This window comes from Mchenga conophoros, linkage group LG6, assembly GCF_057382185.1.
Source record: "Mchenga conophoros isolate Kocher_MC1m ecotype Shallow Benthic linkage group LG6, M_conophoros_male_GT1.1, whole genome shotgun sequence".
Lineage (NCBI taxonomy): Eukaryota > Metazoa > Chordata > Actinopteri > Cichliformes > Cichlidae > Mchenga > Mchenga conophoros.
In genome coordinates, this window is record NC_140531.1 from 11,581,327 (window position 1) to 11,607,706 (window position 26,380).

Here is a 26,380-nt window from a genome sequence, read left to right on the forward strand (position 1 = left end):
GACCCAGGTAAGCCAATTTAACAATAAAAATCCTGAAAACCATAAATTTCACACCTGAGCCTCAACTCTCGTGGCATGGTACCAAACGACACATGGACCGGTACTGGTCTTTTGCCCGGGGGTTGGGGACCACTGCCGTAAAGTACACTGAAAAAAATATGTTGTTGGATTTACTTAATTCAATGGTGGACATTTGTTGCACACAGATGTTTTGCTTTGGCAGCAACTTAAACAATTGAATTAAATTAACACAATTTATTCATGTTCAATAAACTTGTGCAATTTGTGTTGATAAAATGTGACTTAAACATGTTTTGATGAAGTAATTTGAGCTCTTGGAATATTTTAATCCTTCACAATTTTCTCACGTTATCCCAACACGATTCAATAACTTTTACCCAATACTACTTGGTCACTTAAATACTACATGTTATCTTCAAATTACATTTTGCTATTATATTCTAGTATCAAATACACAATTTTCAAATGGAGGCCTTATAACAGATTGTATTGTTCTCTTCCAAGATGGTTGCTGGCATCCACCAGTAACCTTTCAAAACAACATGTCTAATTTCACTGCAGTAGGTAAAGAATTAAACTGACATTACTCCTCTACTGAATCTATATAAATCAACAGTTAAATAATGTCAGTTCTTCCGTGTTCTCTGGAATCAATCACAGCAAAGAAATTGGACTGTTTCTTTTGAAAAATGTTGGGAAAGAACAATACAAAACATTCTATTTAAGGCCTCTGACGTCAAGATTCAGTTAAACAACAATTATAACTAAACAATTTGAGGTAATGTTAGTTTCCATTAACATTAAATTAGGTTACTGAATTGGCAAACACCTTCCTATTAACACTACCCATTTTACCCCAATAACTAAAGAAATTAGCACTTGCAGGTCAAAACCTTTATTCAAGAGACGCAAAAATAACATTGATACAGTGACTGTCAAAAATTACAGCACTGATCATACTGTGACATCTTGGTTCAAAACAGCACACTTAGAAATATTCAACGTTCTTTACTTCAACTGAATGAAACTGAAAATACCATTTCACACGACCCATATGGGATATTTAGACTGTATAACTGTTCACGCTACTTTTCTTCACTAGTAAAAGAAAGAAAAAATACAAAGAGAAATTTAAAAATGCTGCCAAACAGACAAACAGAACTTGTACAGAGCAAAAGGAAAAACAAACAACAACAAAAAACGGCTCGTCCTCATGGGAGTTGCAGAGTATATAAAAATGAACCCTGCGATCCGTTCCTGGAATTGAGCTTCAAAAATGCAGCAGAACAAGTGTGAGATTTAAATGTCCTCTCACCTAGAGCTGGTCACCTCACATGCATAACAGTGAGCTTCGTTGCAGGAGCAGTTTTGTCTTAGTTGTGAGCTTTTCTTGAGAGCTGAGTTGCATCCAACTCCATTACCACCCATTGAATCACCTCAAAAGTGTAGCAGAGTTGTGATGGGTAACTCATGTTGAAGGAATAAAAAAGGTCCAAACAGCATGGCTACTGCAAAGGTCACGTTATCCAGATCTTGAAGAACAACATCAGAAAAGTCATTGCCTGCCGCATCCTCTGGAGACAGATGTTCATTGTGGTTTTCTCAATCTGTGCAGTGGCCTCAGTCAAGTCCTGGTTAAACACAAAACATTTCTTTAAGATTCCTTTTTAAACTCATCTCTTTTGAATCTACCAGTTCTAATGTTAGAGTAATTTAAACCAATGCAAGCAACATAGTAAATAGCTATAGCCAAAGAGTGGCCTGCCATGCTGCCATTCATGGTCTAACAGAGTTTCTAAGAGAGGGTGAAAAACATAATAATTTCAAATGCTTTACATTAGTTTTTGTTAGAAAGACACCGGCCCATCAGAAATCCAGGCTATGTCACTCAGAAGATGTTAGAATTTAGACTTTCAGCCCCACAATTTGGTTAGCTGTTGGTCAGTTGGTCATTTTTTCAAACAAAAGCTAATATAAATATTGGTGGGATTTTCCTTTGTTCATTAGAATGACAAATTTAAAGTTTTTTCACACTGATGTGACCCCTAATACAGGGGTGAGGATGGGGCCTCAAGGGCCGGTGGCCGAGTTCACTACCAGGCCTCATGTGAACTTCAAATTATTAAAGAGGACTACTGGTCCTAACCAGTCCAATGAGGATCAAGTGGATAACTAAATGCATTTTTAAATGTTGCAAAGCCACAATCTACTCATAAAACACTCACCATGAACTCCTGCACCAAGATGTTGCAATTGTCTTTCACACAGATGCGGAGCACTTTGATGAGGGACTCCGAGCATTAATGTCATCCTTGACTATTATAACAAAGAAAACAGAGATTTGTGAACTTTTCAGTAGCACAGAAGAAAATGATCCCAGACAAAAACTCTTGACTTTTTAAACCAGTCAACATGCAACACCAGCATCTACAAAGCAATATCAAAAGTTCCTGTTTGACATCAACTTTATGGATATATAGTTTCCAGAACATTTATTTTTAAAAAAAGATAATTTTTTCTCAGTGGGCCAGTAAATGCATGACGAAAATTATGGCATCCTTTTAGTGGAATCATTACTCACAGGTAATAGTTGACTGTTTCAATGGATGTAGCATAAAAATCTTTTACTGACCTAATGCAATACATATACACTTTGTAGTTAAAGAATTTTAAAGTTCTTACTGTCATTATGGCAGCTACATCCTTTAGCTTTGTGCCCTGTTCCCCTGATCACTTTGCAAACACTTTCAGCAGACTGTCAGAGAAAAACTCAGCTCCGTCAGAAACCTTGACTGTAAAGGCATGGTTGGGATGCACTGGAATGCTGCATTTTATCTGAAATGACAAAATTATTTTGAAATAACAGCAGGCACTGTGCTTGGTTAATCAGTAATGTTTTGTTGAATAAAAACTGTGTTTCCAGATCTTATGGGATTAAAAAAAATCCAAAGATGTTTGTTTCTGATTTGCAACCCAACAACCCACAAGTTACAACCTCATTTCAGTTCAAGTGTGCATTAATGCGAGTCCAGTAATCACCTTTCTGGCAATACATACAGGTATAAGTTAAACCTATGGCAGATTTTGGATCTCTCAGTTGTATTAATAGGGTGAGTATGCATGCACCTAATAATTATAAAAAACCTATTATAATTAAGTTACAGAAACGAAAATAGAATATACTTTCTTACCATAACACCTTGAACCCACAATCCATCAGCTGACTCCTGGTGAAATGCAGAATAGAGGTCATCTCTCAATGTGCATCAACAAAAACAAAAACAAAAACAAAAGGACAGCAGGTGAGGGCAGGAGGGGTAGGGATGTAAGCTAGCATAATGCCGCTGATGATATTAGCTAAAGCTGTTCAATGTCCAAAATCTCACTAACACCACGGTGCAGTAAATACACAATGTAACTGAAGAGTCAGTTGGCAAATCTATTCACACAGAAAACCAAATTATGTTATGAGTGCCTCGTAATTAGGTTTAATGTGATATTACGGCTCTTGTGCCAAAGACAAATTCAAATGAAAAAGCGCCAATTCTTTGACAACAGATAAAACAGCAAATAAGCTAACGGCTCTTTTTTAGCATGTTACATGGCGACACTCTAGACGTTTAACTACATTTGGCTGAAATATGGTAAAAATGAATTCAAAAAATCAAGACATACCAAAAACGTAGAGTTGGCTGCTCGACTTGACTGAGATGGATGCCTTTTTTAAACCACGATCCAAAGCCCGCGAGATGAAATCACGCGTGGTTTCACGAGATTTAACGTTGCTATCTTATTGACTTACTTCACCTGAACATGATATGAACAATTTAATACACCCTTTCTGCATATCATGTAGTTTTTACACTATATAGTTACATTTAACTTTAAAACATGAGGCAATTGTGTTAAATGCATGCAAGATGCTTACATAAATCCAAGAGCTGGCCAGTCCCTTTTTTTCAGTGTACTGAAGACCTAAGGCCACACATCTTGGCAATATCTGCACATACATCCCAGCAGGAGAGGAAGGGAGGCCTTAATTGGGCCAAGGTTCATGGCCAAAAGGGTTTGAGTTCCAGCGGACCAGATGATCTGTCATAGGCCGCCCCTGGGCTCCAGGCACCAAGAACTGCCCAGTTTGCCTGCACACGCATACCTGCTCAAGATCAGGTTATGTGTTCAACAAAGGTTACGCTGGAGATCTGACATTGTACTAAGACAGCCACCTCTGTGATACTGACTGGACTTTAATCTTAACACACCTCATAATAATTATCTCAGTCTGGGGATTGTTGTTCCAGTAATGATGTTATACTTCTTATACTATCAACATATTCATACTGTGAGCTGACAGGAGACCATTTTTGATCTTTTTATATGTTGAAACACAACAGAAGATTCATTATCAAATGTGTGCAGATTTAAGTTTACACGTCTTTCTACTCTGTGCCAGTCATTTAATGATGATATTATTGTACCATAAAAGATTATAATCTTGCACTTTCGGACTCTTCAAGAGCTCATCAAAGCTAAAACGCTAAGACCTGTAAGGAGGAAGGAGGAGAAAGAGTCATTCCTACCTGAGAGACACAGAATGAAACCCAAAAACAAAAATCCAGCTTCTGCCACGATCATGGCTGCTGTAGATTTCAGCTTCTGGTCAGAAAGTTGATTGTATGAATCTTTAAAAGATCTTTAGAGCTGAACGTGCTCCCGGGAAAGGCTGACAACAGAACTGACAGGTATGAACACCACTACATCTAAAAATAAACTGTGTGAAGGTTTAACACCTTTTAATCACTTCCTCCATCATCATGAGTTTTAAAAGGAATTGCGTAATGCAGTATTTTTGTCTCTGTATGTTTTTCATCACCTTACAACAAAAAAACCCCAAACATTTTTAATGTTTTTAGTGTGGAAAAAAATGTCATTCTACATTTCTACATTGATATGGACTGGGTAATGTGTTAGGAGTGAAAGGACACCACTACTCTGATCAACCAATGAGCAACCAACAGAGAGCAGAATTCAAACACACTCTGAAAATCAAAGTGGAAATATGATACAAAATTTTGTTTTTGTAAATAAAAATGATTCTTAGTAGTTTGTACTGCCCCCACATGCTTTTATGCATGCCTGACAACATCAGCACATCCTCCTGAAGTCACAACAGATGCTATCCTGGGGGTCAGGCGAGTGTTGGGGTCAGTCAATGCTATTAATTCTTTCATCCTCCAATAACTGCCTGCATACTCTCACCACATGAAGTTAGGCATCGTCGTGCACCAAGAGGAAACCAGGATCCTACACTGCACGAGGTCCGACAGTAGGTTCAAAGATTTCATCCTGGTACCATGTCAGTCAGGGTCCAACACAATCAGAGTGCTTGTGGGCAAGAGCTCATGTGCAAGTGGGGTTGGGGCAGTCAGTGAAAAAGCGATGGTGGAGGTTCAGAGTTTTGCATGTCTCGGGGGTGGAGGGAGGAGGAAGGAGGAGGAGAATGTAGGTCTGGAGTTCATGTGTGAGAGAGTCGAGAGGTAATGTAATGCAAAGGGCTTTTCCCGTGAGATAGTAAATGTCCTGGAGAGAGGGAAGGGAAGTACCCATGATCTCTCTGCTGCTCTCACTACTCGTTGTAACTTTTTCCGGAAGGACCCAGTGCAGGAGCCATACTACCCAGTGATGGAGCTGGTGAGGATACTCAATGGTGCCTTTGTAAAAGGTGCTCATGATGGGGGTTGAGGCTCTTGCTCTCCTCATCTGCGGGGTGGGGGGTTCAGAAATGAGGGGGTGAAGTTACTGGGAGGTCTCAGCCTACACAACAAAATCTCCAGTGTTAAATTAACACTGGAGAGTGTCTATATGGGTCCACACCTCTGAGTGTTAAATACAACACTGTTGAGTGTTAAATTAACACTTTTGACAGTGTTATATGTTTAAAAGTAACCTAGTCAGTTTTGAAGATTAACAATGGCTAACACTGAGCAGTGCTGATTTTCTAACACTGGAAAATAACTCAAAATGTTAGAAATATTCCAGTATTGTGAGTACAAGAAAACAATTATTACAATATGATGTGTTAAATTTGCTTAGATGAGAGGGTCCAGCAGTAGATCAGAGGAATAGGTCTGTGTGTTTTAGTTTGGCTTAGCTGTAGGCCTGAGAGTGTGTGTAATTGTGTAGAGGGAAAGGAATTTATTGACACTGGCGATCTGCCTGTCATAAAAGGAGACAGGAAGCTACAGTTGGGGGGATGCTGATGCTGATGTTTTTACCTGAATTTAATAAAAGCTCATAATTGTCACAAGTTAGAAGTAGGTTTGCAGGAGACTCTCCACTTGCTTACCTGTAAATGTAAGACAACAAGAGGCCAATGGCCCAGTGGATGCAGAGTGGGGGTCTCAGTGCTTGTAATCTGTTAACTCTGTTTTGTATGTTGTGTAGAGGAATTTGGTGTAGCTTGGGAGAGGGGAGATTACTTTTTTGACCGGCAGGAAGTCACACACACACACACACACACACACACACACACACACACACACACACACACACACACACACACACAGTCACTAACGTGTACTCACATAAACACACGGGTACATGCACACACAGGCACTCACGTGTTTGCACATACATACACAAACACAGAGTTTGCAACACACCATGGGGGTTTTACAATGGGGTTGCTTCTATAAAACTGGTTGTAACAAACAAAGAAGTGAAGATCTGCAGAGGGACACCGGCCTTGCACATCTCCCCTTCTAGAAGATGCATGCGTAACTGGATGAATAAAGGTTTTGTAAAATGACTACTGAGTCCGGTGCCATCTCTGGATGCCCGAGGAATAAAAAAGAACAGGGGCGAAACTGCTTTACTTAACAGTAAACAGTTTGTATTTGCTAATGTTTGTTGAGTTGATAGAAATGTAGAATCGTTATGTTATGCTACTCCCTTTAAGCTGATTCCTGTTCTGTAGTGCTAGCTAGATGCTGGCTACAACTTACAGACACCAGAACTAATTCGGGCCCATTTTAACCCCCTGAGTAACCAGTATAAATGTTATAAATGAAAGATGTTCTTCTGTGTTTATTCTCCTTCCCTACATGTAGGATGGTGGGGGAGGCTATAGCTATAGTGTTTAACTGCAGGCACATTCCATGTAAAGATTCTGGTTTCCTTATTTAGTTAGGAATGTTCCCTTCCTGCCCTTTATGGGCTCACCTGTACTTAGAGATGGGTACCGGTAATGGCACCGGTTCTGACATAAACGGTAGTAACCAGACCGAAAAGCAGCGCACATTTTGGTGCTTTATTTTGGTGTTTTTTTTTTCCTGAGATGTCATACATTTTGGATTCTAGCCAATCATTTTACCTTTCCGAGGATAGTAGGTGGGCCCAGGTACGTACGTTCTTTTAGAACAGAGCTACAGAATAAAAAGTCTGGCTGTACTTCACAGCAAAAGATGCAAACTCAGCAGCCTGCAACAAGTGCTTTAAGGTGATGCTGTGCAAAGGAGGTAACTCCTCGAATATGATGAAACACCTGGCGACGTATAGCATTTTGTTAAAAGCCGAGAAATGCACCGTATTTGATAGCTTGCTGCGGGACCTCACACCGTGCACATCTATTGCGGGTGGGTTGCCTGTTATCGGACCCGGAGTTAGCAACATCCCCCAAAAACCCCAAGAGGAGAGTCCTGGCCCCTAGCCCTGCCAGTGTAGCAGAAATGATGACGGATGATGATGCAGCAGCAGCCGTTCTTCTCTGCGTGAGTAGCTTAATGTTGTTTGTGTGTAATTTACATTGAGTAGGCTAACCATGTTATTACATTAATGCATGTAAGGTGAACTAGCAAACATCATCATAGCTACATGCGGCTGTCTTCTTGTTTGATGACAGATACTCCCTTCACCCTGGCCAAAAAGGCTAAAATGACCAAAGAAAAAGAGGGAAACAGCTAAACATGAGAGGTTTTTGGACAAAGTTTGTTTTTTCCATTGATTAAGCACTGCTTCCAGCCAAGAGTGATACCATAAATCCCCTATAGCTGCAGAAAAGGCTAACATTGTTATCTTTTTACAAAAAAACAGCTGAACATGAGAGGTTTTGGACAAAGTTTGTGTTCTTGATTCTTTAAGCACCGGTTCGAGCACCGTTTAAGCACCGGCACCATTTCAAAAGTACCGGTTTGGTGCTGGTATCGGATAAAACCTAAACGATACCTATCCCTACCTGTACTTGTATATGGTGGACCATTAAAGGGGTTAAGCCCTATACGGGGTGTGAGGGGAGATGACCCTTCTATGAACAGAGATGTTGTTAAAACGATTGTAACCAGGAAGTCACGTATACAGGCACACACACACACACACACACACACACACACACACACACACACACACACACACACACACACACACACATTCACTCACATACTCGCACGTGCATATACACACATAGCCTTAGCTTCTACGACACACCATATGGGGTTTACAGTGGGGGGTTGTGTTACTGTTTTCATTCAATAAACCTGCGAAGGGAAGCTGGGGCTTTGGAGCAGAACTTGCAACTCTGAGAATCTGACTGGGCTTCCCTTGCACAAGTAAAACCAATTGAGCTCTGATTGTCTTGCTTTGTTCATGGTGAGTCTCTGAGTTAGCGAGACCTAACAGAAGGGAGTAAAAGTAAAAAGTTGTCAGAAAAATACTCAAGAAATGCAGAGATACCTGAAAATTGGACTTAAGTACAGCAACTGTCCCAAACACAATCCAAGACGAGATTTAAGTTGTGGAGGAAGCTTTATTTGCTGAGATGCAGAACTTAAAATGAAGTATAAAAAACACTAAAAGAAACAATCGAAAGCTAAACTAGAAACTAAGACTCTTTCAACTAGGAACTTACAACTTGGCATAAACAAGGACCACACACGAACGAGATTCAGGACTTAAATACACACACACAATAACGAGAGGATGGACAGCAGGTGGCAACACAGGGGGAACAAATCCGACATAACTATACAGGGGCAGCAAAACTGAACACAATGAACACAGGATGAAAGACTAATAAAATAAAACAGCAAGTACAAAAAATACAACTCATTAAATCACAAAGAACTGAAGACTGACTGAAACAAACTTAATAGAAGATGTAAAAATAACCATGAACCTAAGAAGCACAGAATATTCCAAAAATAAAAAGCATAATGTCCACAAACTAGAAAACACTGGGTTACAGGCACTGACAACAGCATCATGGAAATGCTCCTGTTTTCAGGGCTGAACCGACTGTAAGGTGGAATAAAGAGGTACCACGTGTTTGTTTGTGAAGTGCACTCTGCTGTAGTGGACTTCATCCTCCTGCTTCAGTTGTGTTGAGATGTTTTCATACACAGGACCAGGGCTGACCTGATGGAGAAAAACAGCATTACATTATATTGCACTTTAAACTTGACTCCTTCTACTATATGATGGCAAAAATGAAATGGCCACTGGAAAGATTAGACAATCTACAACCCTAATCTTTACCTGTTCAATGTGGTCAGAACTTGTTGTTGTTGGAGACTGAGCAGAAGTTCTCTTTTTCCTGGTTGAAGTGAATAAACTGAAAATAAGTGACTTCAGAGCAGAGATTGAATCTACTGCTGTGAACCAACACTTACCTAACACACCAGCAGACAGTGAGAAGTATTAAAACCAGCAGAGCAGCAGAAACTCCTGCAGCTGCTGGTGTCCATGTTCCTGTGATACTTTGGACAGTGAGAGTCTTTGGAGCAGAGCTGATATCTTTGTTGGTTTTCACAGCACAGGAGTAGCTTCCTGCATCCTCCCTGCTGACTGGGTCTAGGATCAGATGTTTGTTCTGGTTCTCTCTCGGGGTCAGAGGTCGATTGTTCAAGTACCAAATGTAGTTTGTGTTGTCAGTCAGAGGACAGCTGGTACTGCAGGTCAGTGTGACTCTCTGACCCTCTGTCACCACTGCAGAAGGACTCATCTTCACTCTCAGCTCTGGAAGAGGAACATTGGTCAAAAACAAAAAATTTCCTGTGCGGCTTAGACATGAAAGATGGTTTCATGACTTTACTACAAAATGATCCTTTAGTCCTGTTCAGCGGTGAAAGGTATTTACCAAAGAAGTGTGCAAATTCAAGGTATTTGTAACTTCAGATTTGTGTAACTTCAATCTAAATCCTCTTACACAAAAGTATTGTAATTATTACTCCACAACATTTTTTCCATTTTGTAAATTAGTGTTTTCTCCATTTTTTTTTTACTATGATTTGGAATCATTTTCCTAATAAAATAAAATACCTACATTTTCATATGATTCATACCTATGATTTATTTCACTGAAGGCACTGAAGGCTGATCTAGCCAACAGTGTACATGTAGAGTTGTTAAGAACTGTGTAAATCTTACACAAGCACAACTATAAAAATACTTCATATACCTTCATGCATTTTTTACAGAAGGAAAAAAACTTGAAGGATGTGAAGCCTAAAACCCGTCTACATTACATGTAACAGTTATTTTTACAGTCAGAAACAGGCAGGTTGTCTGAGTCCTTTTAAAGTCGACTATTCAGAGATACATTGATCTGACAGAATGACAACATTTGAAATGGTGATCTTACAGATAGAGTTTTATTACTGTAGATTAATCTAATCAACAGTATACATGTAAGGTAGTTAAAATGAACTGATCCTTAAACAGCCACAGCTGCAAATCAAACACATGAATGTATCGATACACTTTTCTTTTTTCATCAGCAAGCCGAAATCAATTTCTTGTAAAGGGGTTTTGTGGGACTACAGATTAACAACCTGTGAATGGCACTGACAGATACAATGAATTTACCTAAGATTTACCTGTAACAATCAAAAAGACTCCAGGCAGATCAGACTGTGTCCATCCTTCATGATCTCTCTTGAATCTGAATGTGTATCCTCCTGAGTCATTCTTCTTCAGGTTGTTGATGGTCAGGATGTGTTGGTTCTTCATGGTGTCCTGATACTCCACACCACCTGCAGCCTCAATCAGCTCTTCAACTTCCACTTTATCTTTTCTCCATTTTTTACTCCATTTGAACTCTGGCTTCTTATTATCAGGATGTGAGTATTCACATGTGATGTTCACTGAAGATCCTTCCAGAGCACAGATTCTCCTGGTGACATAATTCCTAATTCGGCAGTTTTTACCCTGAACACCTGAAATATAGATGGAAGATTTATAGTTATATGGATGGCCTGTATGCTGACATTTGTATTTATAGTTAACTAGAAGAAAAAAAAAAGACTTCTTTATTACTCACAGACTTCTGCAGAGTGAAGGTACTTGTGGTCTTTCACAGCACAAGAGAACCTGTATGTTGAATTGTTGTGAGTTAAACATTGTTGATTCTTGTAGTTTCCGCTTGTGTTTTTGCAGCTCATGTAGGCAGTTTGAGGGTCAAACAGCTTACAGGTGGTGTTACAGGTCAGTGTGACACTATCTGATGTGTAATTCGTTCTTTGAACATGAACCTCTGAAAGATAATAAATACAGTTTTCATCAGTAACCGTAGCATAATGTTTATAATTCTAATTTTGTTTTTAAGATGCTAACAAAAAAATTATCAGGTCAATTAAGCTAAATATGACCTTTGTTAAAAAAATTAACAAAGGTCATATTTAGCTTAATTTTTTATAAGGAAAATGACAATGAACAAATATATATTAGAGGTTTGATGGAAGATATTTGATAATTTGTTGAAACGTCACCTCTGGGATATGTGATTCTCCCTTTAGCATAGGTCACACTGAAGCAGGTTTCTGTGATGGAATCTGAAACAAAGACATAATACTGATTAAAATGATTCACTGTGTGACTCATTGTGTTTGTTTTGTAGAACAATAAACATCATGACTCACCCACAGAGACTTGAGGGGCTCTGAGATGCTCGTAGCCTTTGACAGCACAGGAGTATGTGACTGCTTCCTCACTGCTGAGCAGCTCTTGGTACCAGGGAGACCAGTCCTCATAGAGAAACTCTCTGTTCTTGTACCAGATGTAGGCTGCAGGCTTTTCAGTCAGAGGACAGCTGCTGCTGCACATCAGTGTTACTGTCTGTCCCTCTGTGGCAGGAATCACCTTTACCTGCAGCTCTGAGAGGATGATGGAGAACAACTTATACAATGATGTCATTTGGAAAGTAAGTAATAAGTAAAAGTCACTGTACCTGCAACAACCTGAAGAGTAATATTACTGAGTGAACAGTTTCCTGGACTGTCTGTAGTCTTCATACAGCAGTAAGTGTTTGCATCACTCTCTCTTAGATCATTGATGGTTAAAGTTGGGTTTTTCTCTTCAGACATGTTGTACGTTACACGTTGTCCATCCACAGAGAGCTCACTCTGAACATACTTGTAACCATCCCAGTCTATAGTGAACCATTTGCTGCTTGAGGTCAGATGTTGATGTGAGCAGTGCAGATCCACTGATGAACCTTTGAGAGCACAGATCCTGGTTTCTCCTCCATTAACACCTTTAATAGAAACTTTTATTAGTGAACAGATACATTATTTTTGTTACTCTCTGTTTTTATATCATGAATTTTAAAATAATGTTATAACTGCACTGTAAGAAATAACTTGAGTATTTTAAGTTATAGACAGCTTATATAATTTATAATATATTTATAATAATATAATCCTTTTTATTCATGTTTAGTGACTCCTAAATAATTACTCATATCTTAGAGGCAAAGCTCAAATTGAACACGGTATCAGACACCCATCATTTGTTATTGTTGTAACTTTTACATGTAAAGTTGAGAGAATCAATACAACAGCTTGAATATTAAAAAGACAATCTAAGTGCATCAGCTAACAGGACAGTTTCGTATTTAGTTGTCTGACACATCGAACACACAAAACACAACTTCTTTCTTTCATTTGAGTCTGTTTTGTTCATCATATTATAAATGACGTGTTCTTTGAGGTTGTTTTTGCAAGAGCAGGAAGCTGCAGTGGTGAAAACTGTTGTCTGTGTCTGGTTTATAATGGTAACACCTCTGCGGTGAAACAGAATCTCCAGGCTGAAGATCAGCGATCAACATGAACAGCTGTGATGATGAACTCTGCTTACTCTGCTGTTTTTAACAGCAGAGTAAGCAGAGGTAATTGGAAGTAATTGGAATCACAAACAGCTTTAACATTCACACAGCATGTGTGTTCTAGAAAACCCCCACAAACAATGACATGGGATAGGAATTTTATAAGGTGGCCCTGAGAGGTCAGATGCACTGCAACATGGAAAAAAAAGAAACAAAAAGCTGCAAAAACATGCAAAACACAATGGAAGTGTTGTTGGGGCGACAACAATATGATTTCCTGCATGTTTTTGTGTCTCACAACATCAACGAATACTCATCTTCTTATGAGCATGTCTCAGTGCAATCCTTTGTATCAGCAGCTGTTCTGTCACATTTTATTTTTATTATTTTATATTATTTATTTTTTATTACACAGGAAGATGTAATAAAAAAGATCGCCTACAAATAGAAATGCACGTGTAAAGAAGAAACAGAACAGCTTCAACACAAAATAAAAAATGCACAGGTACATAAATCAACAATATTCTTATGGGGTGTGAATGTGTGTATCTTTGTCACAAAATGTACTTGAAAATGACATGGGATGCCACAATAACGCTCCCATGAGACAGAGGCAAACGGAGATGGATCCGGGAGAACCGGGCCATCTGCAGCCCTGTAGAGCAGCGGTCCCAAAAGTTTTTTGCGCCACCTGTTTAATGTCAGACAATATTTTTACAGACCAGCCTTTAAGGTGTTTCGGATAAATACAACAAAATAAAATGATACAACCAAGACAAAAACTGTGTAATTTTATAAATATAATAATAAATGTGAATTCACTGTGTAATTGTGTAACATTATCAGCAACATCCTCCTGAAATGCACCAAAAACATCCCCCTCTCTGCCCCTTAATGCTCTCTGGTTGCTATGGTAACTCGGAAATATTTCTCTCAAAATAAGACACACAACTACAACACGGGAAAAGACCCAGGTAAGCCAATTTAACAATAAAAATCCTGAAAACCATAAATTTCACACCTGAGCCTCAACTCTCGTGGCATGGTACCAAACGACTCACGGACCGGTACTGGTCTTTTGCCCGGGTGTTGGGGACCACTGCCGTAAAGTACTGAAGACCTAAGGCCACACATCTTGGCAATATCTGCACATACATCCCAGCAGGAGAGGAAGGGAGGCCTTAATTGGGCCAAGGTTCATAGCCAAAAGGGCTTGAGTTCCAGCGGACCAGATGATCTGTCATAGGCCGCCCCTGGGCTCCAGGTGCCAAGAACTGCCCAGTTTGCCTGCACACGCATACCTGCTCAAGATCAGGTTATGTGTTCAACAAAGGTTACGGTGGAGATCTGACATTGTACTAAGACAGCCACCTCTGTGATACTGACTGCACTTTAATCTTAACACACCTCATAATAATTATCTCAGTCTGGGGATTGTTGTTCCAGTAATGATGTTATACTTCTTATACTATCAACATATTCATACTGTGAGCTGACAGGAGACCATTTTTGATCTTTTTATATGTTGAAACACAACAGAAGATTCATTATCAAATGTGTGCAGATTTAAGTTTACACGTCTTTCTACTCTGTGCCAGTCATTTAATGATGATATTATTGTACCATAAAAGATTATAATCTTGCACTTTCGGACTCTTCAAGAGCTCATCAAAGCTAAAACGCTAAGACCTGTAAGGAGGAAGGAGGAGAAAGAGTCATTCCTACCTGAGAGACACAGAATGAAACCCAAAAACAAAAATCCAGCTTCTGCCACGATCATGGCTGCTGTAGATTTCAGCTTTAGTCAGAAAGTTGATTGTATGAATCTTTAAAAGATCTTTAGAGCTGAACGTGCTCCCGGGAAAGGCTGAAAACAGAACTGACAGGTATGAACACCACTACGTCTAAAAATAAACTGTGTGAAGGTTTAACACCTTTTAATCACTTCCTCCATCATCATGAGTTTTAAAAGGAATTGCGTAATGCAGTATTTTTGTCTCTGTATGTTTTTCATCACCTTACAACAAAAAAACCCCAAACATTTTTAATGTTTTTAGTGTGGAAAAAAATGTCATTCTACATTTCTACATTGATATGGACTGGGTAATGTGTTAGGAGTGAAAGGACACCACTACTCTGATCAACCAATGAGCAACCAACAGAGAGCAGAATTCAAACACACTCTGAAAATCAAAGTGGAAATATGATACAAAGTTTTGTTTTTGTAAATAAAAATGATTCTTAGTAGTTTGTACTGCCCCCACATGCTTTTATGCATGCCTGACAACATCAGCACATCCTCCTGAAGTCACAACAGATGCTATCCTCGGGGTCAGGCGAGTGTTGGGGTCAGTCAATGCTATTAATTCTTTCATCCTCCAATAACTGCCTGCATACTCTCACCACATGAAGTTAGGCATCGTCGTGCACCAAGAGGAAACCAGGATCCTACACTGCACGAGGTCCGACAGTAGGTTCAAAGATTTCATCCTGGTACCATGTCAGTCAGGGTCCAACACAATCAGAGTGCTTGTGGGCAAGAGTTTGTGTGCAAGTGGGGTTGGGGCAGTCAGTGAAAAAGCGATGGTGGAGGTTCAGAGTTTTGCATGTCTCGGGGGTGGAGGGAGGAGGAAGGAGGAGGAGAATGTAGGTCTGGAGTTCATGTGTGAGAGAGTCGAGAGGTAATGTAATGCAAAGGGCTTTTCCCGTGAGATAGTAGATGTCCTGGAGAGAGGGAAGGGAAGTACCCATGATCTCTCTGCTGCTCTCACTACTCGTTGTAACTTTTTCCGGAAGGACCCAGTGCAGGAGCCATACTACCCAGTGATGGAGCTGGTGAGGATACTCAATGGTGCCTTTGTAAAAGGTGCTCATGATGGGGGTTGAGGCTCTTGCTCTCCTCATCTGCGGGGTGGGGGGTTCAGAAATGAGGGGGTGAAGTTACTGGGAGGTCTCAGCCTACACAACAAAATCTCCAGTGTTAAATTAACACTGGAGAGTGTCTATATGGGTCCACACCTCTGAGTGTTAAATACAACACTGTTGAGTGTTAAATTAACACTTTTGACAGTGTTATATGTTTAAAAGTAACCTAGTCAGTTTTGAAGATTAACAATGGCTAACACTGAGCAGTGCTGATTTTCTAACACTGGAAAATAACTCAAAATGTTAGAAATATTCCAGTATTGTGAGTACAAGAAAACAATTATTACAATATGATGTGTTAAATTTGCTTAGATGAGAGGGTCCAGCAGTAGATCAGAGGAATAGGTCTGTGTGTTTTAGTTTGGCTTAGCTGTAGGCCTGAGAGTGTGTGTAATTGTGTAGAGGGAAAGGAATTTATTGACACTGGCGATCTGCCTGTCATAAAAGGAGACAGGAAGCTACAGTTGGGGGGATGCTGATGCTGATGTTTTTACCTGAATTTAATAAAAGCTCATAATTGTCACAAGTTAGAAGTAGGTTTGCAGGAGACTCTCCACTTGCTTACCTGTAAATGTAAGACAACAAGAGGCCAATGGCCCAGTGGGTGCAGAGTGGGGGTCTCAGTGCTTGTAATCTGTTAACTCTGTTTTGTATGTTGTGTAGAGGAATTTGGTGTAGCTTGGGAGAGGGGAGATGCTGCTACAACTACACATGTTTCTTTTCCAAATATTTATTTATAAGTGACTTATGTATGTATGTATGTATATATATGTATATATTGTACTATTCTTAGTTAGCGTATTGTCTGTCTTGTCTTAATGTTGGTTTAAAATGGAGCACTGTAACAAAAAATAATTTCCCCCAGGGATCAATAAAGTATTCTGATTCTGATTCTGATTCTGATTACTTTTTTGACCGGCAGGAAGTCACACACACACACACACACACACACACACACACACACACACACACACACACACACACACACACACACACACACACAGTGCTTTGATGGTTACGCTCACACACCCACATGCACAGTCACTAACGTGTACTCACATAAACACACGGGTACATGCACACACAGGCACTCACGTGTTTGCACATACATACACAAACACAGAGTTTGCAACACACCATGGGGGTTTTACAATGGGGTTGCTTCTATAAAACTGGTTGTAACAAACAAAGAAGTGAAGATCTGCAGAGGGACACCGGCCTTGCACATCTCCCCTTCTAGAAGATGCATGCGTAACTGGATGAATAAAGGTTTTGTAAAATGACTACTGAGTCCGGTGCCATCTCTGGATGCCCGAGGAATAAAAAAGAACAGGGGCGAAACTGCTTTACTTAACAGTAAACAGTTTGTATTTGCTAATGTTTGTTGAGTTGATAGAAATGTAGAATCGTTATGTTATGCTACTCCCTTTAAGCTGATTCCTGTTCTGTAGTGCTAGCTAGATGCTGGCTACAACTTACAGACACCAGAACTAATTCGGGCCCATTTTAACCCCCTGAGTAACCAGTATAAATGTTATAAATGAAAGATGTTCTTCTGTGTTTATTCTCCTTCCCTACATGTAGGATGGTGGGGGAGGCTATAGCTATAGTGTTTAACTGCAGGCACATTCCATGTAAAGATTCTGGTTTCCTTATTTAGTTAGGAATGTTCCCTTCCTGCCCTTTATGGGCTCACCTGTACTTAGAGATGGGTACCGGTAATGGCACCGGTTCTGACATAAACGGTAGTAACCAGACCGAAAAGCAGCGCACATTTTGGTGCTTTATTTTGGTGTTTTTTTTTTCCTGAGATGTCATACATTTTGGATTCTAGCCAATCATTTTACCTTTCCGAGGATAGTAGGTGGGCCCAGGTACGTACGTTCTTTTAGAGCAGAGCTACAGAATAAAAAGTCTGGCTGTACTTCACAGCAAAAGATGCAAACTCAGCAGCCTGCAACAAGTGCTTTAAGGTGATGCTGTGCAAAGGAGGTAACTCCTCGAATATGATGAAACACCTGGCGACGTATAGCATTTTGTTAAAAGCCGAGAAATGCACCGTATTTGATAGCTTGCTGCGGGACCTCACACCGTGCACATCTATTGCGGGTGGGTTGCCTGTTATCGGACCCGGAGTTAGCAACATCCCCCAAAAACCCCAAGAGGAGAGTCCTGGCCCCTAGCCCTGCCAGTGTAGCAGAAATGATGACGGATGATGCAGCAGCAGCAGCCGTTCTTCTCTGCGTGAGTAGCTTAATGTTGTTTGTGTGTAATTTACATTGAGTAGGCTAACCATGTTATTACATTAATGCATGTAAGGTGAACTAGCAAACATCATCATAGCTACATGCGGCTGTCTTCTTGTTTGATGACAGATACTCCCTTCACCCTGGCCAAAAAGGCTAAAATGACCAAAGAAAAAGAGGGAAACAGCTAAACATGAGAGGTTTTTGGACAAAGTTTGTTTTTTCCATTGTTTAAGCACTGCTTCCAGCCAAGAGTGATACCATAAATCCCCTATAGCTGCAGAAAAGGCTAACATTGTTATCTTTTTACAAAAAAACAGCTGAACATGAGAGGTTTTTGGACCAATTTTGTGTTCTCCATTCTTTAAGCACCGGTTCGAGCACCGTTTAAGCACCTTTAAGCACCAGCACCATCTCAAAAGTACCGGTTTGGTGCTGGTATCGGATAAAACCTAAACGATACCTATCCCTACCTGTACTTGTATATGGTGGACCATTAAAGGGGTTAAGCCCTATACGGGGTGTGAGGGGAGATGACCCTTCTATGAACAGAGATGTTGTTAAAACGATTGTAACCAGGAAGTCACGTATACAGGCACACACACACACACACACACACACACACACACACACACACACACCCACATTCACACACATTCACTCACATACTCGCACGTGCATATACACACATAGCCTTAGCTTCTACGACACACCATATGGGGTTTACAGTGGGGGGTTGTGTTACTGTTTTCATTCAATAAACCTGCGAAGGGAAGCTGGGGCTTTGGAGCAGAACTTGCAACTCTGAGAATCTGACTGGGCTTCCCTTGCACAAGTAAAACCAATTAAGCTCTGATTATCTTGCTTTGTTCATGGTGAGTCTCTGAGTTAGCAAGGCCTGCGAGTGCAGACCTAACAGAAGGGAGTAAAAGTAAAAAGTTGTCAGAAAAATACTCAAGAAATGCAGAGATACCTGAAAATTGGACTTAAGTACAGCAACTGTCCCAAACACAATCCAAGACAAGAGATTTAAGTTGTGGAGGAAGCTTTATTTGCTGAGATGCAGAACTTAAAATGAAGTATAAAAAACACTAAAAGAAACAATCGAAAGCTAAACTAGAAACTAAGACTCTTTCAACTAGGAACTCACAACTTAACATAAACATACTTAGCATAAACAACGGAACGTGGACCACACACGAACGAGATTCAGGACTTAAATACACACACACAATAACGAGAGGATGGACAGCAGGTGGCAACACAGGGGGAACAAATCCGACATAACTATACAGGGGCAGCAAAACTGAACACAATGAACACAGGATGAAAGACTAATAAAATAAAACAGCAAGTACAAAAAATACAACTCATTAAATCACAAAGAACTGAAGACTGACTGAAACAAACTTAATAGAAGATGTAAAAATAACCATGAACCTAAGAAGCACAGAATATTCCAAAAATAAAAAGCATAATGTCCACAAACTAGAAAACACTGGGTTACAGGCACTGACAACAGCATCATGGAAATGCTCCTGTTTTCAGGGCTGAACCGACTGTAAGGTGGAATAAAGAGGTACCACGTGTTTGTTTGTGAAGTGCACTCTGCTGTAGTGGACTTCATCCTCCTGCTTCAGTTGTGTTGAGATGTTTTCATACACAGGACCAGGGATGACCTGATGGAGAAAAACAGCATTACATTATATTGCACTTTAAACTTGACTCCTTCTACTATATGATGGCAAAAATGAAATGGCCACTGGAAAGATTAGACAATCTACAACCCTAATCTTTACCTGTTCAATGTGGTCAGAACTTGTTGTTGTTGGAGACTGAGCAGAAGTTCTCTTTTTCCTGGTTGAAGTGAATAAACTGAAAATAAGTGACTTCAGAGCAGAGATTGAATCTACTGCTGTGAACCAACACTTACCTAACACACCAGCAGACAGTGAGAAGTATTAAAACCAGCAGAGCTGCAGAAACTCCTGCAGCTGCTGGTGTCCATGTTCCTGTGATACTTTGGACAGTGAGAGTCTTTGGAGCAGAGCTGATATCTTTGTTGGTTTTCACAGCACAGGAGTAGCTTCCTGCATCCTCCCTGCTGACTGGGTCTAGGATCAGATGTTTGTTCTGGTTCTCTCTCGGGGTCAGAGGTCGACTGTTCAAGTACCAAATGTAGTTTGTGTTGTCAGTCAGAGGACAGCTGGTACTGCAGGTCAGTGTGACTCTCTGACCCTCTGTCACCACTGCAGAAGGACTCATCTTCACTCTCAGCTCTGGAAGAGGAACATTGGTCAAAAACAAAAAATTTCCTGTGCGGCTTAGACATGAAAGATGGTTTCATGACTTTACTACAAAATGATCCTTTAGTCCTGTTCAAGGTATTTGTAACTTCAGATTTGTGTAACTTCAATCTAAATCCTCTTACACAAAAGTATTGTAATTATTATTCCACAACATTTTTTCCATTTTGTAAATTAGTGTTTTCTCCATTTTTTTTACTATGATTTGGAATCATTTTCCTAATAAAATAAAATACCTATATTTTCATATGATTCATACCTATGATTTATTTCACTGAAGGCACTGAAGGCTGATCTAGCCAACAGTGTACATGTAGAGTTGTTAAGAACTGTGTAAATCTTACACAAGCACAACTATAAAAATACAAAATATACCTTCATGCATTTTTTACAGAAGGAAAAAAACTTGAAGGATGTGAAGCCTAAAACCCTTCTACATTACATGTAACAGTTATTTTTACAGTCAGAAACAGGCAGGTTGTCTGAGTCCTTTTAAAGTCGACTATTCAGAGATACATTGATCTGACAGAATGACAACATTTGAAATGGTGATCTTACAGATAGAGTTTCATTACTGTAGATTAATCTAATCAACAGTATACATGTAAGGTAGTTAAAATGAACTGATCCTTAAACAGCCACAGCTGCAAATCAAACACATGAATGTATCGATACACTTTTCTTTTTTCATCAGCAAGCCGAAATCAATTTCTTGTAAAGGGGTTTTGTGGGACTACAGATTAACAACCTGTGAATGGCACTGACAGATACAATGAATTTACCTAAGATTTACCTGTAACAATCAAAAAGACTCCAGGCAGATCAGACTGTGTCCATCCTTCATGATCTCTCTTGAATCTGAATGTGTATCCTCCTGAGTCATTCTTCTTCAGGTTGTTGATGGTCAGGATGTGTTGGTTCTTCATGTTGTCCTGATACTCCACACGACCTGCAGCCTGAAGCAGCTCTTCAACTTCCACTTTATCTTTTCTCCATTTTTTACTCCATTTGAACTCTGGCTTCTTATTATCAGGATGTGAGTATTCACATGTGATGTTCACTGAAGATCCTTCCAGAGCACAGATTCTCCTGGTGACATAATTCCTAATTCGGCAGTTTTTACCCTGAACACCTGAAATATAGATGGAAGATTTATAGTTATATGGATGGCCTGTATGCTGACATTTGTATTTATAGTTAACTAGAAGAAAAAAAAAAAGACTTCTTTATTACTCACAGACTTCTGCAGACTGAAGGTACTTGTGGTCTTTCACAGCACAAGAGAACCTGTATGTTGAATTGCTGTGAGTTAAACATTGTTGATTCTTGTAGTTTCCGCTTGTGTTTTTGCAGCTCATGTAGGCAGTTTGAGGGTCAAACAGCTTACAGGTGGTGTTACAGGTCAGTGTGACACTATCTGATGTGTAATTCGTTCTTTGAACATGAACCTCTGAAAGATAATAAATACAGTTTTCATCAGTAACCGTAGCATAATGTTTATAATTCTAATTTTGTTTTTAAGATGCTAACAAAAAAATTATCAGGTCAATTAAGCTAAATATGACCTTTGTTAAAAAAATTAACAAAGGTCATATTTAGCTTAATTTTTTATAAGGAAAATGACAATGAACAAATATATATTAGAGGTTTGATGGAAGATATTTGATAATTTGTTGAAACGTCACCTCTGGGATATGTGATTCTCCCTTTAGCATAGGTCACACTGAAGCAGGTTTCTGTGATGGAATCTGAAACAAAGACATAATACTGATTAAAATGATTCACTGTGTGACTCATTGTGTTTGTTTTGTAGAACAATAAACATCATGACTCACCCACAGAGACTTCAGGGGCTCTGAGATGCTCGTAGCCTTTGACAGCACAGGAGTATGTGACTGCTTCCTCACTGCTGAGCAGCTCTTGGTACCAGGGAGACCAGTCCTCATAGAGAAACTCTCTGTTCTTGTACCAGATGTAGGCTGCAGGCTTTTCAGTCAGAGGACAGCTGCTGCTGCACATCAGTGTTACTGTCTGTCCCTCTGTGGCAGGAATCACCTTTACCTGCAGCTCTGAGAGGATGATGGAGAACAACTTATACAATGATGTCATTTGGAAAGTAAGTAATAAGTAAAAGTCACTGTACCTGCAACAACCTGAAGAGTAATATTACTGAGTGAACAGTTTCCTGGACTGTCTGTAGTCTTCATACAGCAGTAAGTGTTTGCATCACTCTCTCTTAGATCATTGATGGTTAAAGTTGGGTTTTTCTCTTCAGACATGTTGTACGTTACACGTTGTCCATCCACAGAGAGCTCACTCTGAACATACTTGTAACCATCCCAGTCTATAGTGAACCATTTGCTGCTTGAAGTCAGATGTTGATGTGAGCAGTGCAGATCCACTGATGAACCTTTGAGAGCACAGATCCTGGTTTCTCCTCCATTAACACCTTTAATAGAAACTTTTATTAGTGAACAGATACATTATTTTTGTTACTCTCTGTTTTTATATCATTAATTTTAAAATAATGTTATAACTGCACTGTAAGAAATAACTTGAGTATTTTAAGTTATAGACAGCTTATATAATTTATAATATATTTATAATAATATAATCCTTTTTATTCATGTTTAGTGACTCCTAAATAATTACTCATATCTTAGAGCCAAAGCTCAAATTGAACACGGTATCAGACACCCATCATTTGTTCTTGTTGTAACTTTTACATGTAAAGTTGAGAGAATAAATACAACAGCTTGAATATTAAAAAGACAATCTAAGTGCATCAGCTAACAGGACAGTTTCGTACTTAGTTGTCTAACACATCGAACACACAAAACACGACTTCTTTCTTTCATTTGAGTCTGTTTTGTTCATCATATTATAAATGACGTGTTCTTTGAGGTTGTTTTTGCAAGAGCAGGAAGCTGCAGTGGTTAAAACTGTTGTCTGTGTCTGGTTTATAATGGTAACACCTCTGCAGTGAAACAGAATCTCCAGGCTGAAGATCAGCGATCAACATGAACAGCTGTGATGATGAACTCTGCTTACTCTGCTGTAAACAGCAGAGTAAGCAGAGGTAATTGGAAGTAATTAGAATCACAAACAGCTTTAACATTCACACAGCATGTGTGTTCTAGAAAACCCCCACAAACAATGACATGGGATAGGAATTTTATAAGGTGGCCTTCAGAGGTCAGATGCACTGCAACATGGAAAAAAGAAACAAAAAGCTGCAAAAACATGCAAAACACAATGGAAGTGTTGTTGGGGCGACAACAATATGATTTCCTGCATGTTTTTGTGTCTCACAACATCAACGAATACTCATCTTCTTATGAGCATGTCTCAGTGCAATCCTTTGTATCAGCAGCTGTTCTGTCACATTTTATTTTTATTATTTTATATTATTTATTTTTTATTACACAGGAAGATGTAATAAAAAAGATCGCCTACAAATAGAAATGCACGTGTAAAGAAGAAACAGAACAGCTTCAACACAAAATAATAAAAAATGCACAGGTACATAAATCAACAATATTCTTATGGGGTGTGAATGTGTGTATCTTTGTCACAAAATGTACTTAAAAATGACATGGGATGCCACAATAACGCTCCCATGAGACAGAGGCAAACGGAGATGGATCCGGGAGAACCGGGCCATCTGCAGCCCTGTAGAGCAGCGGTCCCAAAAGTTTTTTGCGCCACCTGTTTAATGTCAGACAATATTTTCACAGACCGGCCTTAAAGGTGTTGCGGATAAATACAACAAAATAAAATGATACAACCAAGACAAAAACTGTGTAATTTTATAAATATAATAATAAATGTGAATTCACTGTGTAATTGTGTAACATTATCAGCAACATCCTCCTGAAATGCACCAAAAACATCCCCCTCTCTGCCCCTTAATGCTCTCTGGTTGCTATGGTAACTCGGAAATATTTCTCTCAAAATAAGACACACAACTACAACACGGGAAAAGACCCAGGTAAGCCAATTTAACAATAAAAATCCTGAAAACCATAAATTTCCCACCTGAGCCTCAACTCTCGTGGCATGGTACCAAACGACTCACGGACCGGTACTGGTCTTTTGCCCGGGTGTTGGGGACCACTGCCGTAAAGTACTGAAGACCTAAGGCCACACATCTTGGCAATATCTGCACATACATCCCAGCAGGAGAGGAAGGGAGGCCTTAATTGGGCCAAGGTTCATGGCCAAAAGGGCTTGAGTTCCAGCGGACCAGATGATCTGTCATAGGCCGCCCCTGGGCTCCAGGCGCCAAGAACTGCCCAGTTTGCCTGCACACGCATACCTGCTCAAGATCAGGTTATGTGTTCAACAAAGGTTACGCTGGAGATCTGACATTGTACTAAGACAGCCACCTCTGTGATACTGACTGCACTTTAATCTTAACACACCTCATAATAATCTCAGTCTGGGGATTGTTGTTCCAGTAATGATGTTATACTTCTTATACTATCAACATATTCATACTGTGAGCTGACAGGAGACCATTTTTGATCTTTTTATATGTTGAAACACAACAGAAGATTCATTATCAAATGTGTGCAGATTTAAGTTTACACGTCTTTCTACTCTGTGCCAGTCATTTAATGATGATATTATTGTACCATAAAAGATTATAATCTTGCACTTTCAGACTCTTCAAGAGCTCATCAAAGCTAAAACGCTAAGACCTGTAAGGAGGAAGGAGGAGAAAGAGTCATTCCTACCTGAGAGACACAGAATGAAACCCAAAACCAAAAATCCAGCTTCTGCTACGATCATGGCTGCTGTAGATTTCAGCTTCTGGTCAGAAAGTTGATTGTATGAATCTTTAAAAGATCTTTAGAGCTGAACATTCTCACAGGAAAGGCTGACAACAGAACTGACAGTTATGAACACCACTACATCTAAAAATAAACTGTATGAAGGTTTAACACCAGTTAATCACTTCCTCCATCATCATGAGTTTTAAAACGAATTGCATAATGCAGCAGTTTTTCTCTGTATGTTTTTCATCACCTTACTTAGTAATATTATAGTTTTTATTTTCTTTTAAACAAGTGCCTGACTTTATTTTTTTCAGCAAAAAAAACCCCAAACCCCAAATTTTTAGTGTGGAAAAGAAAATGTCATTTCTACACTGATGTGGACTGGGTACTGTGTAAGGAATTAAAGGACGCCACTACTCTGGGCCATGTGTGATGGAAATGAGAATGACCAAGCAACAGAGGGCAGAATTCAAACACACCCTAAAAATCAAAGTGGAAATATGATACAGCAGGCTTTTTTGCCAAAATTTTGTTTTTGTAACTCAAAATGATACTTAGTAGTTTGTACTGCCCCCACATGCTTTTATGCCTGACAACATCAGCACATCCTCCTGAAGTCACGACAAATGCTATCCTGGGTGTCAGGCGAGTGTTGGGGTCAGTCAATGCTATTAATTCTTTCATCCTCTAATAACTGCCTGCATACTCTCACCACATGAGGTTAGGCATCGTTGTGCACCAGGAGGAAACCAGGACCCACTGCACCAGTGTAGGGTCTGACAGTGGGTCCAAAGATTTCATCCTGATACCTAATGGCAGTCAGGGTGCTGTTACCTAGCCTGTAAGGTCTGTGCATCCCTGCTTGGATATAACTCCCCGATGTTACAGACAGCATAACATCCTCCACAGCTTCTCCAGATTCTTTCACATCTGTCTCATGTCAAAGTCAAAGTCAGCTTTTATGACAAAAACCCAATCTACAGGTCATACACAGGAATTTGAAATTGC

At 39.6% G+C, this 26,380-nt stretch overlaps 2 protein-coding genes and 1 long non-coding RNA gene across 4 annotated transcripts; all 3 read right to left on the reverse strand.

Moving 5' to 3' along the window:
* Positions 1-699: 699 nt before the first annotated feature.
* On the reverse strand, positions 700-3,954 carry LOC146572174 (uncharacterized). 2 transcript variants are annotated; one of them, XR_014892664.1, is made up of 5 exons: positions 3,697-3,954; positions 3,213-3,248; positions 2,704-2,856; positions 2,247-2,337; positions 700-1,652 (listed from the first exon to the last, which is right to left on the reverse strand). It is a non-coding gene; the product is annotated as an uncharacterized LOC146572174 (long non-coding RNA). The 2 variants fall into 2 exon arrangements; XR_014892663.1 differs by having other exon boundaries at positions 3,213-3,276.
* A 5,725-nt stretch (positions 3,955-9,679) lies between these two features.
* Positions 9,680-14,894, reverse strand: LOC146572175 (B-cell receptor CD22-like). Its single transcript, XM_085276185.1, has 7 exons — positions 14,840-14,894; positions 12,239-12,544; positions 11,931-12,164; positions 11,790-11,843; positions 11,333-11,590; positions 10,890-11,228; positions 9,680-10,029 (listed from the first exon to the last, which is right to left on the reverse strand). Exons 1-7 carry the CDS (start codon positions 14,892-14,894, stop codon positions 9,680-9,682), a joined length of 1,596 nt encoding a protein of 531 aa, XP_085132311.1.
* Positions 14,895-20,214: 5,320 nt separating this feature from the next.
* Positions 20,215-25,385, reverse strand: LOC146572176 (B-cell receptor CD22-like). Its single transcript, XM_085276186.1, has 7 exons — positions 25,331-25,385; positions 22,735-23,040; positions 22,427-22,660; positions 22,277-22,339; positions 21,829-22,041; positions 21,385-21,723; positions 20,215-20,564 (listed from the first exon to the last, which is right to left on the reverse strand). Exons 1-7 carry the CDS (start codon positions 25,383-25,385, stop codon positions 20,215-20,217), a joined length of 1,560 nt encoding a protein of 519 aa, XP_085132312.1.
* Between the last annotated feature and the right edge of the window lie 995 nt (positions 25,386-26,380).